The 23,208-nt window shown below is 38.7% G+C and overlaps 1 protein-coding gene across 2 annotated transcripts in view; it reads right to left on the reverse strand.

The window, feature by feature from the left end:
• The window catches only part of ROS1 (ROS proto-oncogene 1, receptor tyrosine kinase), a 135,372-nt gene that overhangs the window by 95,589 nt on the left and 16,575 nt on the right, over positions 1 to 23,208 (reverse strand). The window contains exons 5-15 of one of the 2 annotated variants that reach the window (XM_078370764.1): positions 20,299 to 20,447; positions 19,440 to 19,578; positions 12,728 to 12,929; positions 12,001 to 12,077; positions 10,437 to 10,559; positions 9,987 to 10,171; positions 9,047 to 9,144; positions 4,461 to 4,957; positions 2,893 to 3,147; positions 1,996 to 2,106; positions 787 to 965 (exon numbers count right to left, since the gene is read on the reverse strand). In XM_078370764.1, coding sequence (XP_078226890.1) covers positions 787 to 965; positions 1,996 to 2,106; positions 2,893 to 3,147; positions 4,461 to 4,957; positions 9,047 to 9,144; positions 9,987 to 10,171; positions 10,437 to 10,559; positions 12,001 to 12,077; positions 12,728 to 12,929; positions 19,440 to 19,578; positions 20,299 to 20,447 — 2,015 coding nt within the window. The remainder of the gene's footprint in view (positions 1 to 786; positions 966 to 1,995; positions 2,107 to 2,892; positions 3,148 to 4,460; positions 4,958 to 9,046; positions 9,145 to 9,986; positions 10,172 to 10,436; positions 10,560 to 12,000; positions 12,078 to 12,727; positions 12,930 to 19,439; positions 19,579 to 20,298; positions 20,448 to 23,208) is intronic. The other variant, XM_035296567.3, reaches the window with a different exon arrangement.

Consider the following 23,208-nt stretch of genomic DNA (forward strand, 5'->3'; position numbering starts at 1 on the left):
ACCATGCATCTTAATAGTAGCCAGCTTCTGTGCCTAAAGTCACAGTTCATATCAGATACTCTCCTACAATCACAGCCCTCACCAGGTTTTTCTACTTCTTCCCCTTGCCTCTTCAAACCTAGACTTACATCTTCCCACACTTGCAAACTGTGAGGATGCTTCACCATCATTTGTTCATTTTCCCTAGCCTTTGAAAATGTCTCTTCATTTAGTTTCCTTGAATCATGACTTTGGAGCATGCCATGTTCCTGCCAAGACACCAACCCTCAGGTGAGCATGTTTGTGTATTTATTTTAAACTATTATTGGGGGAAAAAAGAACTAGTTCAACAAATAGTGATAACAAATTTAATTTACACAGAAACACATTTTAAAAGGGATATGGGGCCAGGCGTGCTGGCTCACATCTGTAATCCCACCAAGGTGGGAGATCGAGGCAGGCAGATCACTTGAGGTCAGGAGTTCAAGACCAGTTTGGCCAGCATGGGAAAACCCTGTCTCCACTGAAAATACAAAAACTAGCCAGGCATGGTGGTATGTGCCTGCAATCCCAGTTACTTGGGAGGCAGAGATTGCACTGAACCGAGATCATGCCACTGCACTCCAGCCTGGGCAGTAGGGTAAAACTGTGTCTCAAAAAAATTTTTTTAAGTGAGTTGTTTAAAGATAAACATTAAATAGATAATAACACAAGTGGTACACAAATATTTTTTTTAATGAAACTGGTGTGCAAGTCGCTGAAGTAAGTGTTGTTCTAGAGCATCCAGAATGCCATGCTTTAACTCACCACGTATGTCTTTCCAGCCCAGTAGAGAAAGTGGCCCAGCCACTCAAAAGCTAAAACCCCTGCTCCTGCAATGCCGGGTAGGTGATAAGTCTCTGAGATATCCGTCCCATTCAGCAGCCACACAAAAACATCACCTTTCGTGTCACTGTAGTAGAGGCTGTTGTTATACCAATCCATGTCTCAAAACAAAGTGAATTATTAGCAGTTACTTTTCACACATGCCAACAAAAACATACTGAGTCAATAAATCACATCTGCACCTCAACATAATTTTAAAGAACACACTGATATATATTCATTAGAACTTTAAGGATCTGTCAAACATATTTCAGTAATGTTAGCCCAAAATCTTAACCCCTGGAACCGGGCGGAACAATTAATACATGTCAGGCATCTCCTATTTGCCAAACATTGTCCCACGCACTTTGCAGATCTCACTTAATTCTCAAAATAAAGTTATGAAGTAGGAATTATCCCCACTTTTGAGATGGTAAACCTGAGACAAGGTGAGATCATGTGTTCTGCCTGAGGGCTCACACATATATCGAGACGGAGCCCAGACTCAGCCAACGCCAAAGTGGCATTCTCTCCACTGATGCTACATTGCCTACGACCGGCTCCTGTTAGTCAGAAATGCTGTTGTACTTTAAATGGTCAAATAAATCAATAAACAGTTAGGTAACTATGGAAGATGTCATCTTCAGGTGAGATCACTATTATACCACCCTAAAATGAAGTCTTTTCTTCCTTCTAATGCCTTCCAAGCAAATTACCCATTTATTACTTAATAATCCTCTTTGTCAACCAATTGTTCCTTACACCTTATTCAGAACTCTATGCAGCAATTTCTGCTCCTGTCTTCTAGCAAACTCATAGTAAATTATCTTTAAGTATAACTGTCTCAGTGGAACAAGATAGGCTGCTAATGTGAGACAACATTGGTAGATTAATATGTGAGCATTATATCAAATCCTTGCTGGTGGGCATAAAACTAGAAACAACCTCACATTTTGTGACTTGATAAATACCATTCCTATTTAAGAACTGACATTTTCCTAACAATCACTGGCAGTAGAGTTCAATCAATATTTTTTCCTTTCACTATTGACCTAATACCAAAATACCCTATTCTTTTGCTTTATTGAATGACGTAGGAAGTCTTAAGAGTAGAAATCTGTCATCCAAGTGAACAGAGGACTTGGTGTTTACCTGATACATTTCCTATATCAGAAGATAAGAACTCTCCTGGGCCAAAGCTATTTAATGGTTTACTCCAAAGCCCATCTTCTTTCATAGCCATGATAAATGGTGGCTCAGTAGCTGTTGGGTAAAAAAGAAATTAAAAGAAACATCACGAAAAGCAAACTCTTTAAAGATACCTATATACTTATATCTACAACTTATATTTTAAGATTTTCTTTATAAAATAAAAGAACGTCAATACTTTGAAAAGTTCTATAAAAGGATATGAGTAATTGTATAAAAGGATCTGTATAACAAGAATGATCCCATTAAACACACTTTCTGATTTTCACATAAATTTTTGAAACTTGAAGAAAAGCGCATGGTGAGATTGCCTCTATGACAGTGTCTTGATCATTGCAGAACTTTTTTTTGAGGTGGCTTTGACTACTGTTTGTCATTGTCTCATTCAGAGCACCCAGAAACAATTGTGATAACAATAGCAGCATAAATGGTATAGTCATCTTTCCATTCCTTTTCAGCCAAGAGGATGGAACTCAGCATAATTCACAGCCCCTCAGCTTCTCTCAGCAAGACCTTCAGAGTTCAGGAACGCCACTGCTTAATAAACCATGAGAAAAAAGAAACCCATAAAGAATCAATTATAGTGTTTCCTAAAAATATCTTGGAAAGTTTAAAGTGGCAGGTTAGAAACACTAATTAAATATCACACAATGCTTTATTTGCTTTCCTAATCTCAGAAAATAAATACGTATTCAATACGTGTTTACTCAAACAAATACTCAAGAGGTCAATACACCTTCATTCTAATTCCTTTACGCCCAAGGCAAGGAAATTTAAAGAACACTCAGCTATGCCTCTTTTTTGTGAGAGTCACTCCCTAAATCCAGAACATTTTCTCACCTGGCACCAGGGTAGTACCCGTTGAAGGCTCTGACCAGGGGCCTGGCCCCTTTGGAGAACTCGCTCTCACGGAAACCTTGTATTTTGTAGCACTCTGCAGTTCAGGTACATTCATCACGGTTCCACTTACATTCAAGAAAATATGAGTGACTTCAGGAGGGTCTTGGGTGGATACTTTCACCTCATAGGTCCAGTTCTGCCAGGCAGAAGGGCCTAATTCAAAGAGTTCAACAATATCACTGGTCAGGATGACATCTGTAAGGGCAAATCAAGGATTCTCAATAAATTCACCTACAGCCTCATCTCAAATGGGAGAGCAGTTGAGCCGTAATATCTGCTACCCTGATAATGACCAGGGATAGTTTGTTGATGAGGCTGGGACAGTGTTCTTTCCTTCTGTCACTCATTTTGCTGCACTGACAGCATTCCCAACAAATAGGACTGTCCTTCAGTCAAAGCTACATGCTTGCTGCTTATAATTGTCAGAGGGGTTCTCTACAACAATAACAGATATAATCAGGCTCTTAATAAAAAATTCTTAATGATGACTCTCTAAGGTAATTACTACTGTTTGTATAGTATCTTCCTCCAAGAAGTGCAATCAATAAAAAAAATCACCTATTCATTCTCAGCCATCTTTGAGATATGCAGCAAACATACATAATTAACTTTGTTCTAAAGCAAAAAAAAAAAAAAGCCGATGTTTGCTAAATACTTACTATTATCTAGGGGACCAGAGGGTGGCAAACTCCATTCACAGGCCAAACCTGGCCCACTGTTTCTGTAAATAAAGTTGTACCAGAACACAGCCCAGTTATTCATTTACATGTTATCTAAGGCTGTCTTCACACTATAATGGCAGAGTTGAGTAGCTACGACAGGGACCATCTGATCCACAAAGTAAAGAAAAATATTTACTATCTGGCCTTTCCTTTACAGAAAAAGTTTGCTGACCTTTGTGCAAGATACTATTCTAAGGGCTCTACTTATGTACTTTATCTGTGTGACAGTTCCATTAAAAGATATAATAAATATTCCCCTTTTCCAGTTGTGGAAACTGAAGCACAGAGTGGTTTACTTGCCCAGGGTCATTCTGTTAACAAATGGCAAGACAAGCATTTGAATCCATCCAGGCTGACTCCAGAGCCCACCTGCTCACCCACCACACACACTACCTCTCTCTAGAGATGGAGATTCGAGTCCAGAGAGTTTTAGGGAATTGCTCAAATTCATGCAAGCCTTCAATGGCACAAAAAATCTCAACCCAAGCATTCTATCTTCCTGGCTATTTTTCCTGACTAGAATGTCAATGCCTGGTTCTTAGCAGACACTCAATAAATGTTCAAATTATTCTCTTGGGATATACATGGAAAATATAGATACTCTCATAATGCAAAACTAATAAATGCAGAACAAATGTATAAACTTTCTTTTAAGCCACATAGCTGCTTCTGGTTGGTGACTGAATTACCCCTAGGACTCTCAAAACTGAATCAGAATGCCAAGCAGTTCAAGCCTTCCTCTTATTCCAGCAAGGCCAGTAACCACCCTGGGGACAGAGCACTCACTGGCTCCTATGGCAAGGGCAGGAGGCTTCCATTGAACAAGAGCCTGGTGAGAGCCAAACAGCACTGAAAGCTCCTGGGGGCGGCCTGGTAGAGGGTGTGGCTGGGAGGACAAGCCGAAGATGACCAAGTTACCAAACCCAAATTCTTCTATGTGGCTCAGGTCACATCCCACGATGAACTCATTAAAAGACAAAGCATCCTGTTGGAAAATGACCTTGCCATTTGTGACAAGGAAGTCATTGTTTTCACAAGCAAAGCTTTTCACATCAGCAATGGGGATGTGAGGTAGGATGATATGGGAAGCAGAGCCATCTAGAAATGTTGACATGAAGACTTGGGCGGTGTCATTGAAGTAAATGATTCGCTTGGACTGTGGGTTGATTGCAAAATCCTTTAATGTGCAACTCTCCACAATACGCACAGCTTCTGCACACTGGCCAGATGGCACTGGAAGGTCTACTCTATAAATGCCATCTCTCAGAAGGTAAAAGACATACCTGACATTGGAACAAAAGAAACCTCATGAGATTCAATGCAAAGGTGGATGAGTAACCTCCTAAACTATTTGCTTTATTCTGTTGCAAAATCAGAACTATGTTTCTCTGATGTTGCTAAGTATGAGATTGTCCAAGATGCAAAAACGTAATTACCTAAGATGTACTCTATTTGTTTGTTACAAGTTGGAATATTAAAAAGTTTCAGCCTCACTTCCAATGCTAGTCTCTTAATTATTGTAAGTGACTTTTATTTAAATTTATTTATTTTACTTTAGGTGCATACTGTATCTGGCATTTCTCCCCATGTTATCCCTCCCCACCCTTCCCTTCCTCCCCACCCACCGCTGTCTCTCCCCTACCCACCCCCCCAACTGCCCCCAGTGTGTGATGCTCCTCCTCTCCCTGAGTCCATGTGTTCTCGTTGTTTAACACCCACCTATGAGTGGGAACATATGGTGTTTGGCCTTCTGTTCTTGTTTTAAGGAATCAAAAAATTCAAAAACATAAAGGGTCTCTTCTTTTTGAGACAATGTCTTACTCTGTCACCCAGGCTGGAGTGCAGTGATGCAATCACAGCTCACTACAACCTCAACTTGCTGGGTTCAAGTGATCCTCCCACACCTCAGTCTCCCAAGTAGCTGGGACCACAGGCGTGCCACTGCACTGGGCTAATTTTTGTATTTTTTGCGGAGACAGGGTGTCACCATATTGCCCAGGCTAGTCCTGAATTCCTGGGCTCAAGTGATCTCCCCGTGTTGGCTTCCCAAAGTGCTGGGATTACAGGCATGAGCCACCATGTCCGGCCAAGAATGGTCTTTCAAAAAAAAAATTTTTTTTTTTGAGACGGAGTTTCGCTCTTGTTACCCAGGCTGGAGTGCAATGGTGCGATCTCGGCTCACCGCAACCTCCGCCTTCTGGGTTCAAGCAATTCTGCTGCCTCAGCCTCCCGAGTAGCTGGGACTACAGGCGCGCACCACCATGCCCAGCTAATTTTTGTATTTTTAGTAGAGACGGGGTTTCACCTTGTTGACCAGGATAGTCTCTATCTCTTGACCTCGTGATCCACCCGCCTCAGCCTCCCAAAGTGCTGGGATTATAGGCATGAACCACCATGCCTGGCCTCAAATTTTTAAAGAAAAACACACTATATAGAAATCACATGGCTAAATATGGTATTTACTGTAAAATACCTTCCTCCAAAAAACACACATCCTTAAGCCTAATTTTATCGGTAAATTTTTCTCATGCATTCTGAGTGATAAATGGAAGAAGGCAAACATTTAAGTCATTTTTAGTTGCACAGTTACCATTTTGCCATAACTATCTAGCATGACTACTTTGCATTTGCAGCGGACTAATTTTTTTTAATCTACAATTGATTCAGGCAATAGAGCTACCATTTTATAAACCACAAAAAAATACCCCGCACAAGACTGAAGCAGGACCACCCAGCAATCGGGAGAAAGAAGCCAATTAAAGAATTAGAGAAGCACATCTAGTTTAAAGTCAAACCTCACAGTAATGAGGCAGGTTATTTTAATAATGAAAAAGCAAACATACCACCAAAATATTTCATCGATGATGAAATATTTAAATAACGTTTTAACCAAAATACAAAATTATTAATATGGATGTAGCTAATTTACAATTCATGATTAGGGACACAGGTGCTAACAAGTTTACTTTGATAAATTCTTCTTATCCCAACCCCAAGGACTGGCAGCATTCCAACCTCTCATCACAACTGTCAAATCATTTACCTTGTCCTTGTTTAGTTCTGCTCTAATTTCCCTTGATGTCTATTCCAAATCTTTATCAACTTTTCAAAACTCCTATGCTAGGATAATGTCGAGATATAAGTTCCATTTTGAGATAAGAAGCTATTCTTTTCCCTGAGGAAGGACTGTAGCAGGCAAAAAGCAAAAACAGCTTGGCTCTTTATTTTCTGCTTTTGTTTCCCAAATTCATAATCGTTAATGGAATTTGGAGAAATTTAAGAGTAGATAAAAGGAAAATATCTGTGGTAAAGATTACAATTATTATATTGAAGCAGGGAGGAAGAAAAAGAAAAATAGGGAATAGGGGAGGAACAGTGGGGGATGGGGAGTTGGGGAGAGATATCGGGGGAGAAATGCCAGATACAGGTGAAGGGGAGGAAGGCAGCAAATAACACTGCCACATGTGCACCTATGCAACTATCTTGCATGTTCTTCACATGTACCCCAAGACGTAAAATGCAATTAAAAAAAAGAAAAAGAAAAATAGAAAGTGAAGAGATTTGGTGCATGGGAGGAGGAGGACAAAGTAAGGAGGAGAAGCTGGGGTGGAAGGAAGATGGGGAAGTGGTGGTAGGAAGAAGAGCAGAGGTTTACAGTAAGTTTGACCTGAATGAGGAGATAATTCAGCACTGCAAAAAGAACAGCATGGGGAAAAATATTTCTAATACCAGGACAATACACTGTTTCACACATTTGCTGCCCGTTAGAACCACTACAGAAACTATTGCTAAAAGGTACATGATGATTTTTACAGAAACTCTCCTATCATGGTACGGAGAGATGGTTAGAAGACAAGCCGTGGAGCAAGAAGTCCTGGAGAAAAACTTCTTGTGCCAGGGCCTGTCTGGTTCCACTTTTTCCACTGGTTCTAACGCAAAACAGCTCTATCATCTTGGACAATTACTGAATCAACCTGCGTTTCCCTTTCCTTAGCTAGAAAACTAGGATAATAAAAGTACTTATTTCATAGAGTTGAATACAAATTAAGTGAATTATTGGACATAATACACTTAGAAACACACATTAAGTATAAATATTAATTATCATTATCATTTCTAGTCACATTGCAAAATATAAGCACAAACCCATTTTATCCTAATGGAAACAAAGAGCCACTAAATACTTCACTGATCTCATTTGAATGGTTGATTAGTGGGTGAAATTCATTATCATCAGAATGAGTCATTTTGTATAAGTGTCAATAACAAAGTTACATTTCATAAGACCGCAGACCTTTACAAATGAAAACAATAAGATCCAGAGGATCCTTGTCCTACATCACAAAGCATTTTGAAATATCCCATAATTCAGTAATTCACTTAAACCCACGAAGTTAGAATAAATCCTTAGTAAATTATGAATGAATAGGAATAGAAAGCTTGATTTTAAAATCAATAATGAACAATCTTTTTTTAAAGAAGGCTTTGTTTGTGAAAAACATAAACTACATTTTTTTTTCATTCAAAATGAAAGCAACTTTATTCCTATAGGAACGAAAAAAGTTTAATCTTACAAATATGGGCTTTGCCTATTGGTTACTAATCTGTTATTATCTGAGAAATAACAGATCTGAGAAATAATAACCCCAAAATAACTTTCTATGTGTTTATCCTTCACATTCATATACATTTGGAGTTCACGAAATACAATCACAATGAATATCTCATTTTATCCTCAAAATAACCCAACTGGGTAAGTATTATTACCTTCCCTATATGGATTGATAAACCAATGATCACAGACATGATGATACTTGCTTGAGGTACTACTGCGATTTAACAGCACTGCGATACAATGTGTCCATTTCATTTGTAGGTAGGAGGCAGAGTTATCAGTTCCTGTCTCCTAAGGTGGATGCTAGTAGCTTTCTTATTAAGGAGACTCTTGATAGATGTGAGAACCAGGCCAGAGGAATGAACTAAAGCTGAAAGGCTTAGCAAAAGGAACAGGTGCAATAAAGGGGTTTCTCACAGGTAGTATTGAGGGGGCAATGAGACTCTGAGTTCCACCGTAAAGTGGCAAATCCAGGACTAGAACCCAGGTCCCTGACTCCCAGACAAGTCTTTCCCATGTACCCATATTTTGCCATGAAGGAAAAAGGAATTACTTTAGAGGAGTTGATTTATGTTTGAAAAAAATTTCCTCCTGGCTCTACCAAATGAAAAATTTGCCTAGCTGTAATTAAATTTACCTAAAATAAGATGCATAGATAGGCTCATCTGGTACTACAATGTTTCATTAGCAAGCAAGTTTCTCAAAAACTATTTATTGCCAATGGAAGAGAATTCATTTTTATAAGGCTAACACTTACCCATTGTATGAATCAGCCACAATTTTTTGAGGTGCACTAATAGAAGGTGGAGTAATTTCCTCAATGTTTGAGCAGTTCTTTAAATCACAGACACATACCTAAAACATAAAAAAAAAAAATACCAGTAGGATTAGCATCTGTCTATACAGCATTCAATTCAGCCAAAAAGTATCCCTGAGGATCTGTTCTGTGCCTGGAATTATACTAGTCACCAAGCACTGTCCAAGACAAACAAACAAAAAAAGCCCTTAAATGGCAGTTTTATATCCTATATCCTAATGAGCTTATACATTATTGACATCAATGCAATACAAATGCCTATTCCCCGGCTTGTAGAGGCATTCGACTATTTTTAACATTTAAGCTATATTTTACTTTATGGGCTTCTAACCATAGCAATGGCTGCTGCTTATTGTGATGTGCCTGTACCTTCCAAAGAAGTAGAATTTGAAACATGTCAATACTGTGTGTCTTCATCAGCTCAAAATAATCCTTATGCGACCAAAAAAAAAAAAAAAAAAAAAAAAACTGTCTCCCAAAAATTTCAGTACTACTGTCTTTGTGGAAAACTACTAAATTTCCCTCTGGTTATGATATAATTTTAAATGTTTGCAGCTGACTTTTATCATGACTGGCAGTATTACCTAATGATAACACAGGGGACCACCATCTTATGGAAGATAAATTATCTTTATTATAAACTCACGACTCTAAAAAATTACGAATAAAGGTGATTGAAGGCTGTGTGAGGACTAGGACTAGGTAAAGTCTACACTGTCCTATAGGCCAGATCTGTGATTCATTGATAACCTATATATAAAGCATAGTAAATACTTGAGAATTTATTGAATAAGAGAATTGTATATAGTATTAAATATACCAAGATGTGCATATCAGTAGCACTACCTATTACCATTCCTCTTTAACTTCTCAGACTAACCAGTTCATCCATGATGAAATACATTCTTTGATAAAGCCAGTCTATGGATATAGAAGAAATTAATCCTGAACCTCTGTAGAAAATTCTCAGGTCAGACACATCAGACATGTTGGTAGCCTTCTTCACCCATATGAAAGTTCCTTCAGAGAAATAAACAATTTGCTGGTGGACATCAACTGATATTCCTAGAAGAGCGATGCAAGTGCATATACATTATTATATAACAACCAGGACAAAAAACTTATATGAATGAGAATTTATTTAGTGTTTAATAAATTAAAATAGAAGTCTTTTATTTTAAAAGAAAATATTCTTCTAATCTCTTTTAATATATTAGGATATCAAGAGAATATGTTCTAGAAATATTCAAAAATTGTCTTTTATTCTAAAGTACTTCTTTTATAATCTTTTTTTGCACACTAAGGAATCATTTCTCACTATCATACTGACCTGTAATATTATAGTATATAGCATCCAACTGAAGGCAATGTGCTTCATCTACTAAATGTTTTAAAGATCTCTTTCTTAGAGAAGTTTTTCTGGATAAAAAGAGCCACTGTTCCTCTTCTTGAACTGAAAACAACAACATGATTTGCAGACAGGTAGACCAATCATAGGTACACTAACACACACAAAAAAGATCAATATTACCCTTCAAAGCAAGGGGACTAGTGCTTGAAAGAGGCTGGTCAAATTTTCTCTAAGGACACTGGGGAATTGCATCTTTGGTATAATCCACATTTTTTTATGATTGGAGGTGGGAAGTACAGTAACAATCAAGTAGGATTTATGTTTATATGCCCCTAAATAACCCAGACATGACATCACATGATATCTCACTGTTCTCAACAGTCTTGCCCCAGCTCAGCTCTTTATTTTCAGCCATGAGAATTGGCTCAGTGGAGGTGGTCCACCCCAGGCCAGAGTGGGTTATGCATAACATACACATATAAACAGACACCGGTTATCTCTGTATTATCTTCAGTATCTTTCCCTTTGGGATAGAAGAAAGGTCCTTAGAGGAATGGCGTTTGGAGGCTGCAGACCCTGCTTGATGTCCTGTTCAAGTGGAGACTGATGCAGGGTGTATGGGTGAACATATTTAGGGTATTTAGTGAATGTTATGCAATAATCACAGTAACAACAGCCTCAACTCTGCTTTATATTTAACTCACCCTTTGGATGTGCTTCTGACATAATAAAAATACCTCTCCCTTCCTAGAGTCTAGGAACAGCTAAAAAAACCAAAGGCTAATGATAGATGATATTCAATATCCTTTGGCATAGGCATGTACAGATTAGAGTAAGGGGCAGACAAGTCAGCAGATAGGGTTCTAGTAAAAATAGAAAACAGACTCGTGGAATTCTGAATCTTTGCATGTCCTTGAATCTTTTATTAGTTTTCCCCCAAATTTCCAGTACTTCTTAGAAAACATTTTCATTTATTATTTTGCTCATACAGTAAGTATTCAGTCTGTTGAAGTAATCATTAAAACACCAAAGCCAAAAAAAAGAGTGCTTACAAAATGATAACAAAAGATACTTTGGCAGATTGAATACTCATATAGTAAAAGATAAATATTAAAGTCCAGACATATTTAAAAACAAAGATACTGGAAAAATGATGTCTGATATATATTAAATAATTATAAATAATCTAAAATAGGGATTAGGGCAGAAAAGTTATATGTATCCCCTAAGTGAGTAAATGTGAGTCACAAACACTAGTAATTTCAACTGAAACCAAAGATTTGAGGTCATTTTTTTAAAACCTGAACTTTTTAATTCTGATTTTTAATTCCCAAATTATAATATTAAAACTTTAAATCTAACCACTTACTTCAATTCATTAAATACTTAGGTTCATTTAAATTGAAAACGTATCAAGTACCCCAAAAATAATACTCATTTGGGCAGAAGAGGTGAGTCTTGAGGTCTACCAGGTGGCCTGGCTCTGAAACCATCCTTGCCACCCTCATTCTTGTGTAGCTAAAGGAGAAAGCCTGAGCCATACCTGCTGAGGATGAAGTGGTAATACTAGATTCTGCTTCTGGACCCTCACCAACTTCATTTACTGCTGCAATAGAAAACCTATTCCAAAAACAATTTGGAGAGATGTGTTTCACATGGCATGGTGTGAACATGAGACAAAAATAAAAGGAGCAATAACATTTCTATTTAAAGGATGATGTGGCAATGCATGGGTCTAGTTATGTGGTGCCACTGCTCAGCACTAAAATGACCATCAATCACATCCTTGTTTGCATTCCCCTAGAACAGTTCAGGGTCATGGAGGTCAAACGCTGAACTCTGCTATCTGCACAACCCCCATTCTTCTCCAAATTTAAAGAGACCGTAGTAAATGCTAGAAAAGCTAACAATAATAAAATAATTCCCCTGGTGGTTAATAAAAATACCTAAACAGAACTCCACCTCCTTACTTTTTTCATACTGGATTCAATGAATATTTTACATTCATGGTGTTTATGATGTCTTTATTAGCCCATATTTATAAGTATGCTCTGAATATAATAGAAACACTTGAGAAGTTTTCGCTTAGGATGCTATAATCTAATAAGCATATAAGCTTGAGGTAAACCACAATGACTTCAGTCCAACACCACAGAGTCAGTGGCACTTCTCAAAGTACATTTAAACTATTTGATAGACATATTTCTTAAATAATTATCATGCCAGCAGCCATGTTGGTTACATTTTCCTCTGCATCACTTAATTCTTACCTGTAGATAGTATTTGGTAACGTGGAGTAAAACTGGAAACTGGTTCTCTGTGTCCCTGCATCTAATTTTTGATGTTTGCTGATCAACCTTAAGTTGTAACCCAAAATAGGTCCACCTGGGAATTGAGGTGGATCCCAGCTGACTTCCACAGTGTCGGGACTTGAGCTCTCAATATTCCCAATCAAAGGTGCAGTTTCAGGAACTGGAAGAGACAATGGTGACAAAGTGAACAGAAAAATGTGCAAGTGTGATTTTTAAAAATTAGATTTTAAAAAGTCTTGTTTTTAAAAAAATTAATGGAAATATAATAATTTTCTTAATATTCAAAATATGTGACAGAGGAAAGGTGGTAAGATGTCTAAACCAGTTAGCTCCTTTCTCAAGAGGCTCTTTCAAATGTTACTTTCCTCATTTCTAATTAATGAAATAAAATTAAATATAGTAATATACAGATATGATAACGGTTCTTTAAAAAAAGTCATCAGGAATCTCTAGAGACTTAAATGAGTTGAAACATGGGATGGAACCAGTTTAGGAAAAAGAGGAGAATCTGACCAAAACTGGAGTCAATGATTGACATGAGTTAAAAAAAAAAGTCCATCTGGGGCCTTTTCACTCACTTGGGGTAGCCTTTCTGGTTTCAGCTGGAGATGTGGGTTCAGATAAGCTGGAATTTGAACAGTCAGCTTCAATTTTGTTGGCATCAGCTCTAATGACTCAGACTACACTTTCCTTATCCCAGCTCTCAGGTCCTGGAAATCCATGCTGACTGAGCTTCAGCACCCCTGCCCTTACAAAGGAATTAAAGGAGCCTGTATGAAATGACTGAGCATTCACACACAGTCCCCAGAAGCTACTTAAGTGTAAAAAGAAAGGATAACAGATGATCCGACAGCCTAGCTTCCATCCGTGTCACCACCTACTTTTCAAACCCAAACCCCTGAAATCACACTCTTTTATTTCCTCTTTCCATAGAAAGACACAATTGGAAGTCATTTTGCTCTTGAGTAGACTTCGCTCCCTCTCCACACTTTCGGCAAATGCTCTGCATCACCACTGACTTTTAAAAGCCCTCTTAATTGCTCTCTCAGCCTTTCTCTGATGTAATTCCTCTCCAACTCTCAGGCTAATTTTCAGCAAATACAAGCGTCATTTCATCACTCTTTGACTCCATGGAGTCAATCACCATGATAAACAGGGAGGAAATAAATTCCTCCCACTGAATTATAATAGAATCAGAATGTCAAAATTTAAGTCATTAGGGTCAATGCCCAAATGTGATCTGCTAGAGTTGAAGCAAGTTAAATGTCATCTACATGGCAAGATGTGATGATTGTCCAGGTCTTCCCCACCAAAACAAAACAAAACAAAAATCTTCCCTGAAATGCTGGTATCCCCTGCCTGGCAATCATTCATCTTCGCTAAGAAATTATTTTCTGAAAAGACCCAGTTAAAAGGCAATAGCGCCATTTAGGCCAGGTGTAGTGGTTCATGCCTGTAATCCCAGAACTCTGGGAGGCCGAGGTAGGCCAATCACTTGAGGCCAGGAGTTTGAGATCAGCCTGGCCTACATGGCAAAAACCCATCTCTACTAAAATTACAAAAATTAGCTGGGCATGGAGGCATACGCCTGTAATCCCAGCTACTTGGGAGGCTGAGGCACAAGAATCACTTGAACCCTGGAGGCAGGGGTTGTAGTGAGCTGAGATCATGCCACTGCACTCCAGCCTGGGTGACAGAATGAGACTTCGTCTCAAATAACAAAAAAAAAAAGGCAATAGCACCATTTAAAATCATGTCATTCCCATAGCTAAAAGAGAATAGGGCTATGAGGCAATTAACATAATACAGATAAGCCTCTAACTTTTGATGTAACCAGAAAAGTGAGGAAGAATCAGAAACATGAGACGCTATCCATAGGAAGGACACCCATAGGGTCTAGAAGACACAGAGGGTATGTGAACTTGCTTATCCAGGAGAAAGGCTCAGAAATGGACAGCAAAAGTTGCTTTCATTATTTTAATTTGCCCAGCCATTGTATCTACATGGTTATTTCTCTAGCACCAGAAAATGTCCCCTCACTGTTAGATAACATGTGGCATTGCTTGGAAGAGGAAGAATTCATTCTACTCTGTTATGGAAAGGCCAAGGTCTGATCTGAGGTTCTAAGCAAGAATAGTCATGATAATCAGCAGAGGTGGCCACACAAACCCTGAGATCTGACAAGCAAGGAGAGAGCACTCATCAGAGAAGGGGGAAAATGCTCCAACCAACTTCGTCAGCTGTTCGGCTCTGCTTAGGTCCAAGACCTAGATCAGCCTGAGGCTCTCTGCACATAGGTGCATCTCCAGAACTGAGGGTTAAGGCATCCAGCCCAAAGCAAGTCTTCCTGGGTTGCCTCAGCTAACTCTGAGGGTGAAGGCACCAGACAACTCTCCGTTAGTGTCTGCCCCAGCATTCACCTTCCTCTAAGGCTTCCAGCTTGAATCCTTTTCCCAGTGTGGAAGTCACATCTTCAAAATAATAAGTCAGAGAATACCCCAACATGTATTCTGTTTTTAAAAAGCAGTTTTGATAAAATCTTAAAATATTATAGTAATCTCCCAGTTGGTCTCTTCCTCTGTACTTGCAAATCTCTTTCATTCTCTCAATCTATTCTATGTGCAGTTGCCAAAATTTTCTTTTTGAGAAGCATGTGAAGCAATTACTGCTCTGCTTTAAAACCTTCCACAACTCCTAACTATGTTCTAGAAAAAGTACAAACTCCTTAGCCAGGACATTTAATATTCTTGGTAATCTGTACCTAGTCTCCCTTCCCAATGTTATTCTCACTGTTTTTCTTCCTGTATCCTATGCTTCCAGCAGATGAAATACTGACTGTTTTCCCTCCATGCCTTAGAATCCAATCTTGATGACCCTGGTCACACAAACACCTGTACCTGCCCTTGTCTCTCCTCACCTCATGTCTAACTGAACAAATGAAACTTCCTCCAGAGAGATTTCTTTGATATTTCATTTCAGAAATAATATTTCCCTCTTCTAAACTTCCATGGGAATTTGTCAGTACCTTTTCTATGTGTTTAATCAAGCATTACCTTATTGTGGAGTTAGTTAGGCATGTGCTTTATGTCTTCCACGTAAGAGTAAGCTTTTTAAGTCAGTATCCATGCATCTATAGACAGCTCATGAATGTATTTTAAATAAGAAAACAATAACATTTACGTAGAGCTAGAATTGCTCTAAGGATATATTAGTATTTAGAAGGCAGAAGCTCAGATAAAGTTATATTCTGCTAGGGCAACATTCTGTATGAAGGATGGGAAAGTGGAGAAGCAGGAATCTAGCAGACAAAAAGCTTTTTGTTGCTTTCCAGAGATAATATCACTGTGTCATACTCAATCACCTTCATTTTTGAAACACTTTCATCACTTGGCTTTGAGACACCGCAAGCTCCCGAATATCTCCTTCTCAGTGTCCTTTGCTGTCCCTCCTCCTCTTCCCGGCAACCAAATATTGGGGGCCCCCAGGCTGACACCTTGATCTTCTCCTTTTTTCAAACACATTCACTTTTAGCATGTTGCCTCCAGGCCTATGGCTTGAATCACACCTCTATGTTGATAACTACTAAACTGGTAGTGTAGATACCTTCCACCTACCTCCTGAGTTCCATATCCATTCATTTAATTGCTTCCTCAGCAATTCCACTTGTATATCCAATAGACATGCAAATTTTACTTGGCTAGAACAGAACTGTTGATTTTCTCTAGGAAATCCACTCCTCCTTTACCCTTGTTCCTGTCACAGTAAATGATGACTCAGGTACTCAGACTGAAAGCCTAAGTTAGTGAGTTTGATTTTCCCATCTTCCTGACCAAATCCATTCAGCAACCCCAACAGCTCAATCTTCAAAATATATGACAAACCTTTCCCCCTTTTCCCATGATCGTCCTTGACAGAGCCATCACCAAATCAAGCCTGACTTGCTTAGCCTCCTAACAACTCCCCATCTTCCCTGGCCCTCCTTCTACCCTCCCAGTCTGTTCTCCATGCAACAGCCAGATTGAAAGTTTTAAAACTTAAACCAGTCTTTCCTTTGCTTAGAACTCTCCAAAGACATTCTGTCACACTTAGAATAAAATCTGTACTCCTTATCAACATCAGTATTGCCCCATGTGACCAAGCCTCTGGCTACCTGTCACATCCCACCTCCTACTTTCCACCAGACTCATGGTGCCCCAGCCACTCAAGGCCATACCTCAATACACCCAGCTTATTGCCACTGCAGGCTCTCTGTCCTTGCTCATCCCTCTTCCTGGAAAACACATTCTTGGATATTTGCATGTCTTTTTGTCTCATGTCATTCAAAGCAGCTCTTCCCCAACCAGACCACGTTCCCTCCCCAGGTATTCTCTATTATTAGCATACTTTAATTTTATTCTTCGCACTCACTTCTATGTGAAATTACACTGTAATGTTTGGTGAGATGCTTCCTCATTCCTCATGTTATATCAACCCATGAATTTTGTTTAACTATTTCTGCCTTTTACCCTACCTCACCCTGCCCCTTAGAGAAGGATAAATACCTGCTTGGTGGCAGGAGCCTTGGTTCTCTATAGGGTGGAGGTGATGACAGAGGTCTTGAGAGAAGTAATTTGGTCTCCTTATCCTTCCCTGTCTAACAAACTCAGCAAGAAGCAGCCATGTCTGCTAAGCAGACTCAAACTTTCTCTTAAGTGGGTTGTTTTAAAGTCCACCATCATCCAATTTTATCTTTATCAGAAATAATATTAATACTTCTGCAGCCATCTTCTGGCCATTTTTGTTTTATCTTCCATTGGTCCAGAACTTAGAATAAGAAGAAGGGTGCTACTCATTGGGTTTTCTCATGACCCAACAAATACTTTTACTTAATTACTTATCTATCTTCCCTAGCTGGAATGTAAGCCCCATAAGTGTTAGGATTTTATCATCTTTGGTTCCTGGAACAATGTCTGGTATATAATAGGTCCTTGATTAATACTTGAATGAATGAAAAAAGTCTTCAATCTTCTTTTCAACAATGTTAAAAATATAATACAAAAAATAACCACCTTTCCAGTAAAAAAAAAGGAAGTGAATTTTTTACAGATGTTATTTTTTCTACAGCCAAAGAAGTTTATAACCCAGGCAATAAAAGACTAAAATTGGTCAGGTGCAGTGGCTCAAGCCTGTAATCCCAGCACTTTGGGAGGCCGAGGCGGGTGGATCACGAGGTCAAGAGATCGAGACCATCCTCGTCAACATGGTGAAACCCCGTCTCTACTAAAAATACAAAAAATTAGCTGGGCATGGTGGCACGTGCCTGTAATCCCAGCTACTCAGGAGGCTGAGGCAGGAGAATTGCCTGAACCCAGGAGGAGGAGGTTGCAGTGAGCCAAGATTGTGCCATTGCACTCCAGCCTGGTAGCAAGAGCGAAACTCCATCTCAAGAAAAAAAAAAAGACTAAAATTATATCAAATAGAATCTAAACATATCTATACCACACCACTTCCACCCTGGGCCTCTCACCTGGGTCACTGCTAGGCTTACTACCAGTTCTTCTTGCTTCCTCTCACACCCCAGAGTTCATTCTCCATACAGCAGCCAATAATCCTTTTAATGTATAAGGCAGGTCTCATTAGATCATGCCATTCTTTTCCTCAAAACCTTGCAGCGACTCTCCTTCCAGAATAAAAGCCACAGTCTTTACCAAGGTCCCTGAAGTAGACTGGGATCTGGTCCCCATCACCTCTCTGACCTTAGCTGTTACTCCTCTGTCTCCTTCACTCTGGTTCAGCTACATGGGCCTCCTAGCTGCTCCTTGATCAGGCCAAGGATGTTCTTGCCTTAGGTCCTCCACATGGGCTGCCCCTCTGCCTGGAACTCTCTATCCGAGATAGCTTCCTGGCTGACTTCCTTGCCTCCTTTCAGTCTTTGCTCAAACTTTACCCCACCATCTCACTGAGGCTCATTCTGGCCACCTTATTTCATATAGCCACTGGCCTCTCCTTCCCTCCTCACTCTTCATTTCCAATCCCCTAAAGGACAAATCTGCTCAAAATATTCTTCTTATTATAGCACATAGCACCATCCCACTTACAACATACTTTATTTATTTCTTATGTTTATTGAAGAATATTTCTCTTCCACCAAAATGTGAGCTCCAGCTGGGTGAGGTGGCTGACACCTGTAATCCCAGCACTTTGGGAGGCCAAGGCAGTCAGATCACTTGAGGTCAGGAGTACAAGACCAGCCTGGCCAGCATGGCGAAACCCCGTTTCTACTAAAAATACAAAGCATTAGCCAGGCATGGTGGTGCATGCCTGAGTCCCAGCTACTTGAGAGGCTAAGGCAGGAAAATCACTTGAACCCCGGAGATGGTGGTTGCAGTGAGCCAAGATTGCACCACTGTATTCCAGCCTCAGCAACAGAGCAAGTCTCTGTCTAAAAAAAAAAAAAAAAAAAAAAAAAAAAAAAAAAAAAAAGTGAGCTCCATAAAAGCTGGCATCATTGTGTGTTTTGATAATAAAGACATTGTGAGTACCCAGAATACTACCTGGCACATACTTATGTACCCAATTGTTGAATGGATCAATTAATAGGAAGGAATATATTTGTGTCATTGTTGAAAATAAAAACTAAATCAAAGCTTTGGAATTATGTCTTTTCATAAGCAATGTGTGTACAACATACCTCCATGAGGATGAGTCCTGTAACTGGGACTTGGAGGAGAGTAGAGCTGCAGCTGCGCTGTGAAGATCCACACCACTCGGAAAATATACTCAGTGAAGGGGTGCAGGGCTTTAACCACATAGGACAGTTTGGACACAGTCTAGATCAATAAGTGATCAATAATCAGCATATATAGAATCGCACCCCACATTGGGACTCAAGAGCATAGATAAATTTGTAGAAGATGGATGGCTTGCCAGAGAAGACAAAATAGAGGCCTGGAGCTTAGAGCTAAGCCATTCAGATATCAGTGTGCAGAATTCACTCAGAAATTCTCTCCTTCAAAACAGCAAAATTATGGATTAAATTATTTGGCATTTACCTGAAGGACTTACATTTTTCTATGTTAGTACACATAGTGTCTTGGGATTTTTTTTTTTTTTTCTAAACTTTCTCATGTTTTCCTAAAAGGCACAGTCCTGGATGACCACTATAGACAGTACTTCTAAATTGCAGCAACCCCATGCAAATCTTTCTTCTACCCTCCATCCTACCTGGACTCATTTTAGCTGGGATGGGCAGATAATGACTAATGGGGAGGATGGTTATGTGATGCTATACTGAAGGAATAGCACAGATGTTCAATATTATATTTTCCTTATAAGATACATATTATATTTCCTTATAAAATAAACCTTAATGTTAAGGCTTAGCATTAACATGTACCTAGTAGCTGAGATTAAATTTCATCTAATCCAACTATCTATCTCATGCTTGAATCTTTTCTAGAAGGCCTTTATGCCTATAACTTTAAGTAATAATTTGGTGCTTTTAAAAATAGGGAGTGGTCTGGATTTAGGTCAAAGGCAGCCCTTCATACCTTAGTATAAGTCCAGCTTCCCAGAAATTGTGCATATTTCCACTGAATGATGTATTTTACTCCAGAGAAGTTGGCAGATTTCCATCGTAATGTCATATTGTAGCTTCCAATGGAAGAAGCAAAGGGTGCAGTTGGAAGATCTGCATTTTCTGGGGAGAAAACAAGATTTCACTCACCATGCACTCCTGTTCATCAGAGCAAGAAAGTGTGTGCCTGTCTCATCTAGGGCTCTCCATATTCTGTTGCTAAAACTGCATTTTGCCGCAATAACTCACCTGAATAATCAATGGTATGCATATTCGATTTATTTTTAAAAGTCAGTCAGTCTCTCAACATTTTTTTTCTACAGAATTTACTATTATCTTTGAACATAGTCTGTTTTTGTTCTGATTTTGATTTTATAGGCAGATGACACAGAGCATTCTGAGCTGTCCAGTTTTCTCTTACAATATCACTCTCTTACAGGGGAGGGGAGCCAGTACTCAGAGCACATCTGTGGCACAACAGAACCATCCACTATCCTGGGATATGTACCCCAACATATTTCTGAAATTTTATACTCTAATTCTACTATTGCTGTGCATCTTAACAACAAATTATTTTTTATATGTACAGAGCAATTGCCTTTACTCCAAAGGACTCTGTGATCAGCTGTTTCACATTATAAACTATTTCAGGACATCTAAACATTAGACATATTCCAATTGGCAGCACATATTTCTCAGGTGCTGCTTGCCAGGCATGTCACTAAGGGCTAGGCTTCTGAGTGGTACGTCCCACTAGGATGAAATTATTTTACTTTACTTTTTATATTTTTCCAAAACTGTGATGAATTTAATGCTTCATCTTTCTTTTCTGGAAACAAAATCAGCACTCTGGTTGAGAACGCACGGTAAATTTGGTAGGGAGCTTAAAATGGCTAAATACAAACTCCCAAGATCTCAGTCTTTCTGGTTAAGCAAAAATTGATACAGTTCTTATCACTACAGACACCAGACATAGACCAATTAAAGTCCATACTCTGTAATCCAGAAAAATCAGAGTCATTGTCATCTGAGGACCTAGCCCACAAAGGGGCCTAGAACAACACTTCTCTGCTGATTCTTCTTTTTAGAGTTAATTTTTGGCCATTATAACTGAACAAGCAAAGCACAGCCCCACTTTTCTTCCCTTTCTTGTTGTGAGACTCTCAGTACCAGGAATTAGAGTATGCTGTGGACATCCTGAAGAGGAGTCCAATGATGGAGTTGTCAGCAGAGTGAGGAAAAATAACCAGGAGGCATCAGAAACAAAAGTTGAGAACTTGCAGAAGTGATCAGTTATATAAGTACAAGTAAATGCAAATATCATAGCTAAATATAGACATATTTCAAAGCCATGGTGATACATATGAAAAAAAAGTAAAGTAGGTTTATGCTAAATTATCAAGGCAAAGAGAGAGCCCAATGAAAAAGGCAAGCTAGACTGAGCTCCATCCTATTTTCAGTATATGGCTGAGTGGGTAAGAAAAGGCTCTGTTACCAGGCACCTGGGTTATAATTCCAGAAATATCCCTTACCAGCTATGCGGCCTCAAGCAAATGTATAAACTTTGTGCCTCAATTTTCTCACCTGTAAAATGAGGTTAATAATAGTATATATAACTCTGAGGACAAAAGGAGCTAAGACATATGAATAAATAAGTGGTCAACTCATAAATGCCTAATAAAAAATAGCTATTTTTGGCCAGGTATGGTGGCTGATGCCTAACTACTTAGGAGGCTGAGGCAGGAGGTTTGCTAGAGCTCAGGAGTTTGAGGTTATAGTGTGCTGTGATTGTACCACTATACTCTAGCCTGGGTGATAGAGCAAGACTCTGTCTCTCTCTCATATGTGTATATACATATATACACACACACATACATATATATGCACATATATATTTGTATATGCAAATATATATTTATTCATTTTAATATGTTGTTAGCTATTATCATTTTCCATCATGTGAAAAGGGGTATGGGAGATATGTAAAATGAATATAGCATACCTACAAATAAATGACTCAGGAATCAGATGTATTAAAGACAAATAAAATCTTAGGATCATGGACAAAATGATTTGTTATAACAGACTACAGATATGGTCCCTAAGTACAAATGCCTTTATTTAGACTTGGTATATCTCATTTGTTAGTGGTACATAGACACTGATCCATTACCAATGAGAAAATAAAAATGAAGCATTGATTACACTTGTATTCTAACAGAATTGTGTAATTAAGTTGGTAATATAATTTTAGAACATAATAAAGGAATGTAACTAAAAGATTTCACATGTCTTCAGTTCTGGTGTCCTTAGTTTCTCAGAAATTTTTTTCATGGTTCTCTGAACCAAAAGAATTCTCTAGAGAACACTTCCATTTTTTTTAAGTAGTATTAACTTAATAAGTATGTGTTAATACCAAATTGACTAACAATTTGATATTAATTGCTAGTATCTAACAATTTGGTAGATATTTGAAACAAATAAGAAATTGAAAGATAAAACTGTGCATTTATTTCATCCTTAAGTAAAAATAATTCCATCCTAATGGGACCTGTGTACCTATTGGGCACTGCACAACTCCTCTAACCTTAGGATCAGATTGGGTATCACTATCCAACAGATTTCACCTCTTCCTGTGTTTCTCTTGAATGTTTAAAATACTCCATGGCTCCCTATGAAATTGCTGTAATGGCCTGGAGCACATCAGTGCCCAGCTGGAAAATGGTAAAATATAAATTTTGTCCACAGCTAATTCCCATGACACAGAAAAAAAATGTAATATCACTACCTCTCCACAGAAATATCTAGGGTATCTTTCGTGGGACACTAAAGGGCAGAAGCAAATCAGAACAGCCAGATAAGATTCCCCTTCCAATTTCTATCA

This window comes from Callithrix jacchus, chromosome 4 (genome assembly GCF_049354715.1).
Source record: "Callithrix jacchus isolate 240 chromosome 4, calJac240_pri, whole genome shotgun sequence".
In the NCBI taxonomy this organism is placed as follows: Eukaryota; Metazoa; Chordata; class Mammalia; order Primates; family Cebidae; genus Callithrix; species Callithrix jacchus.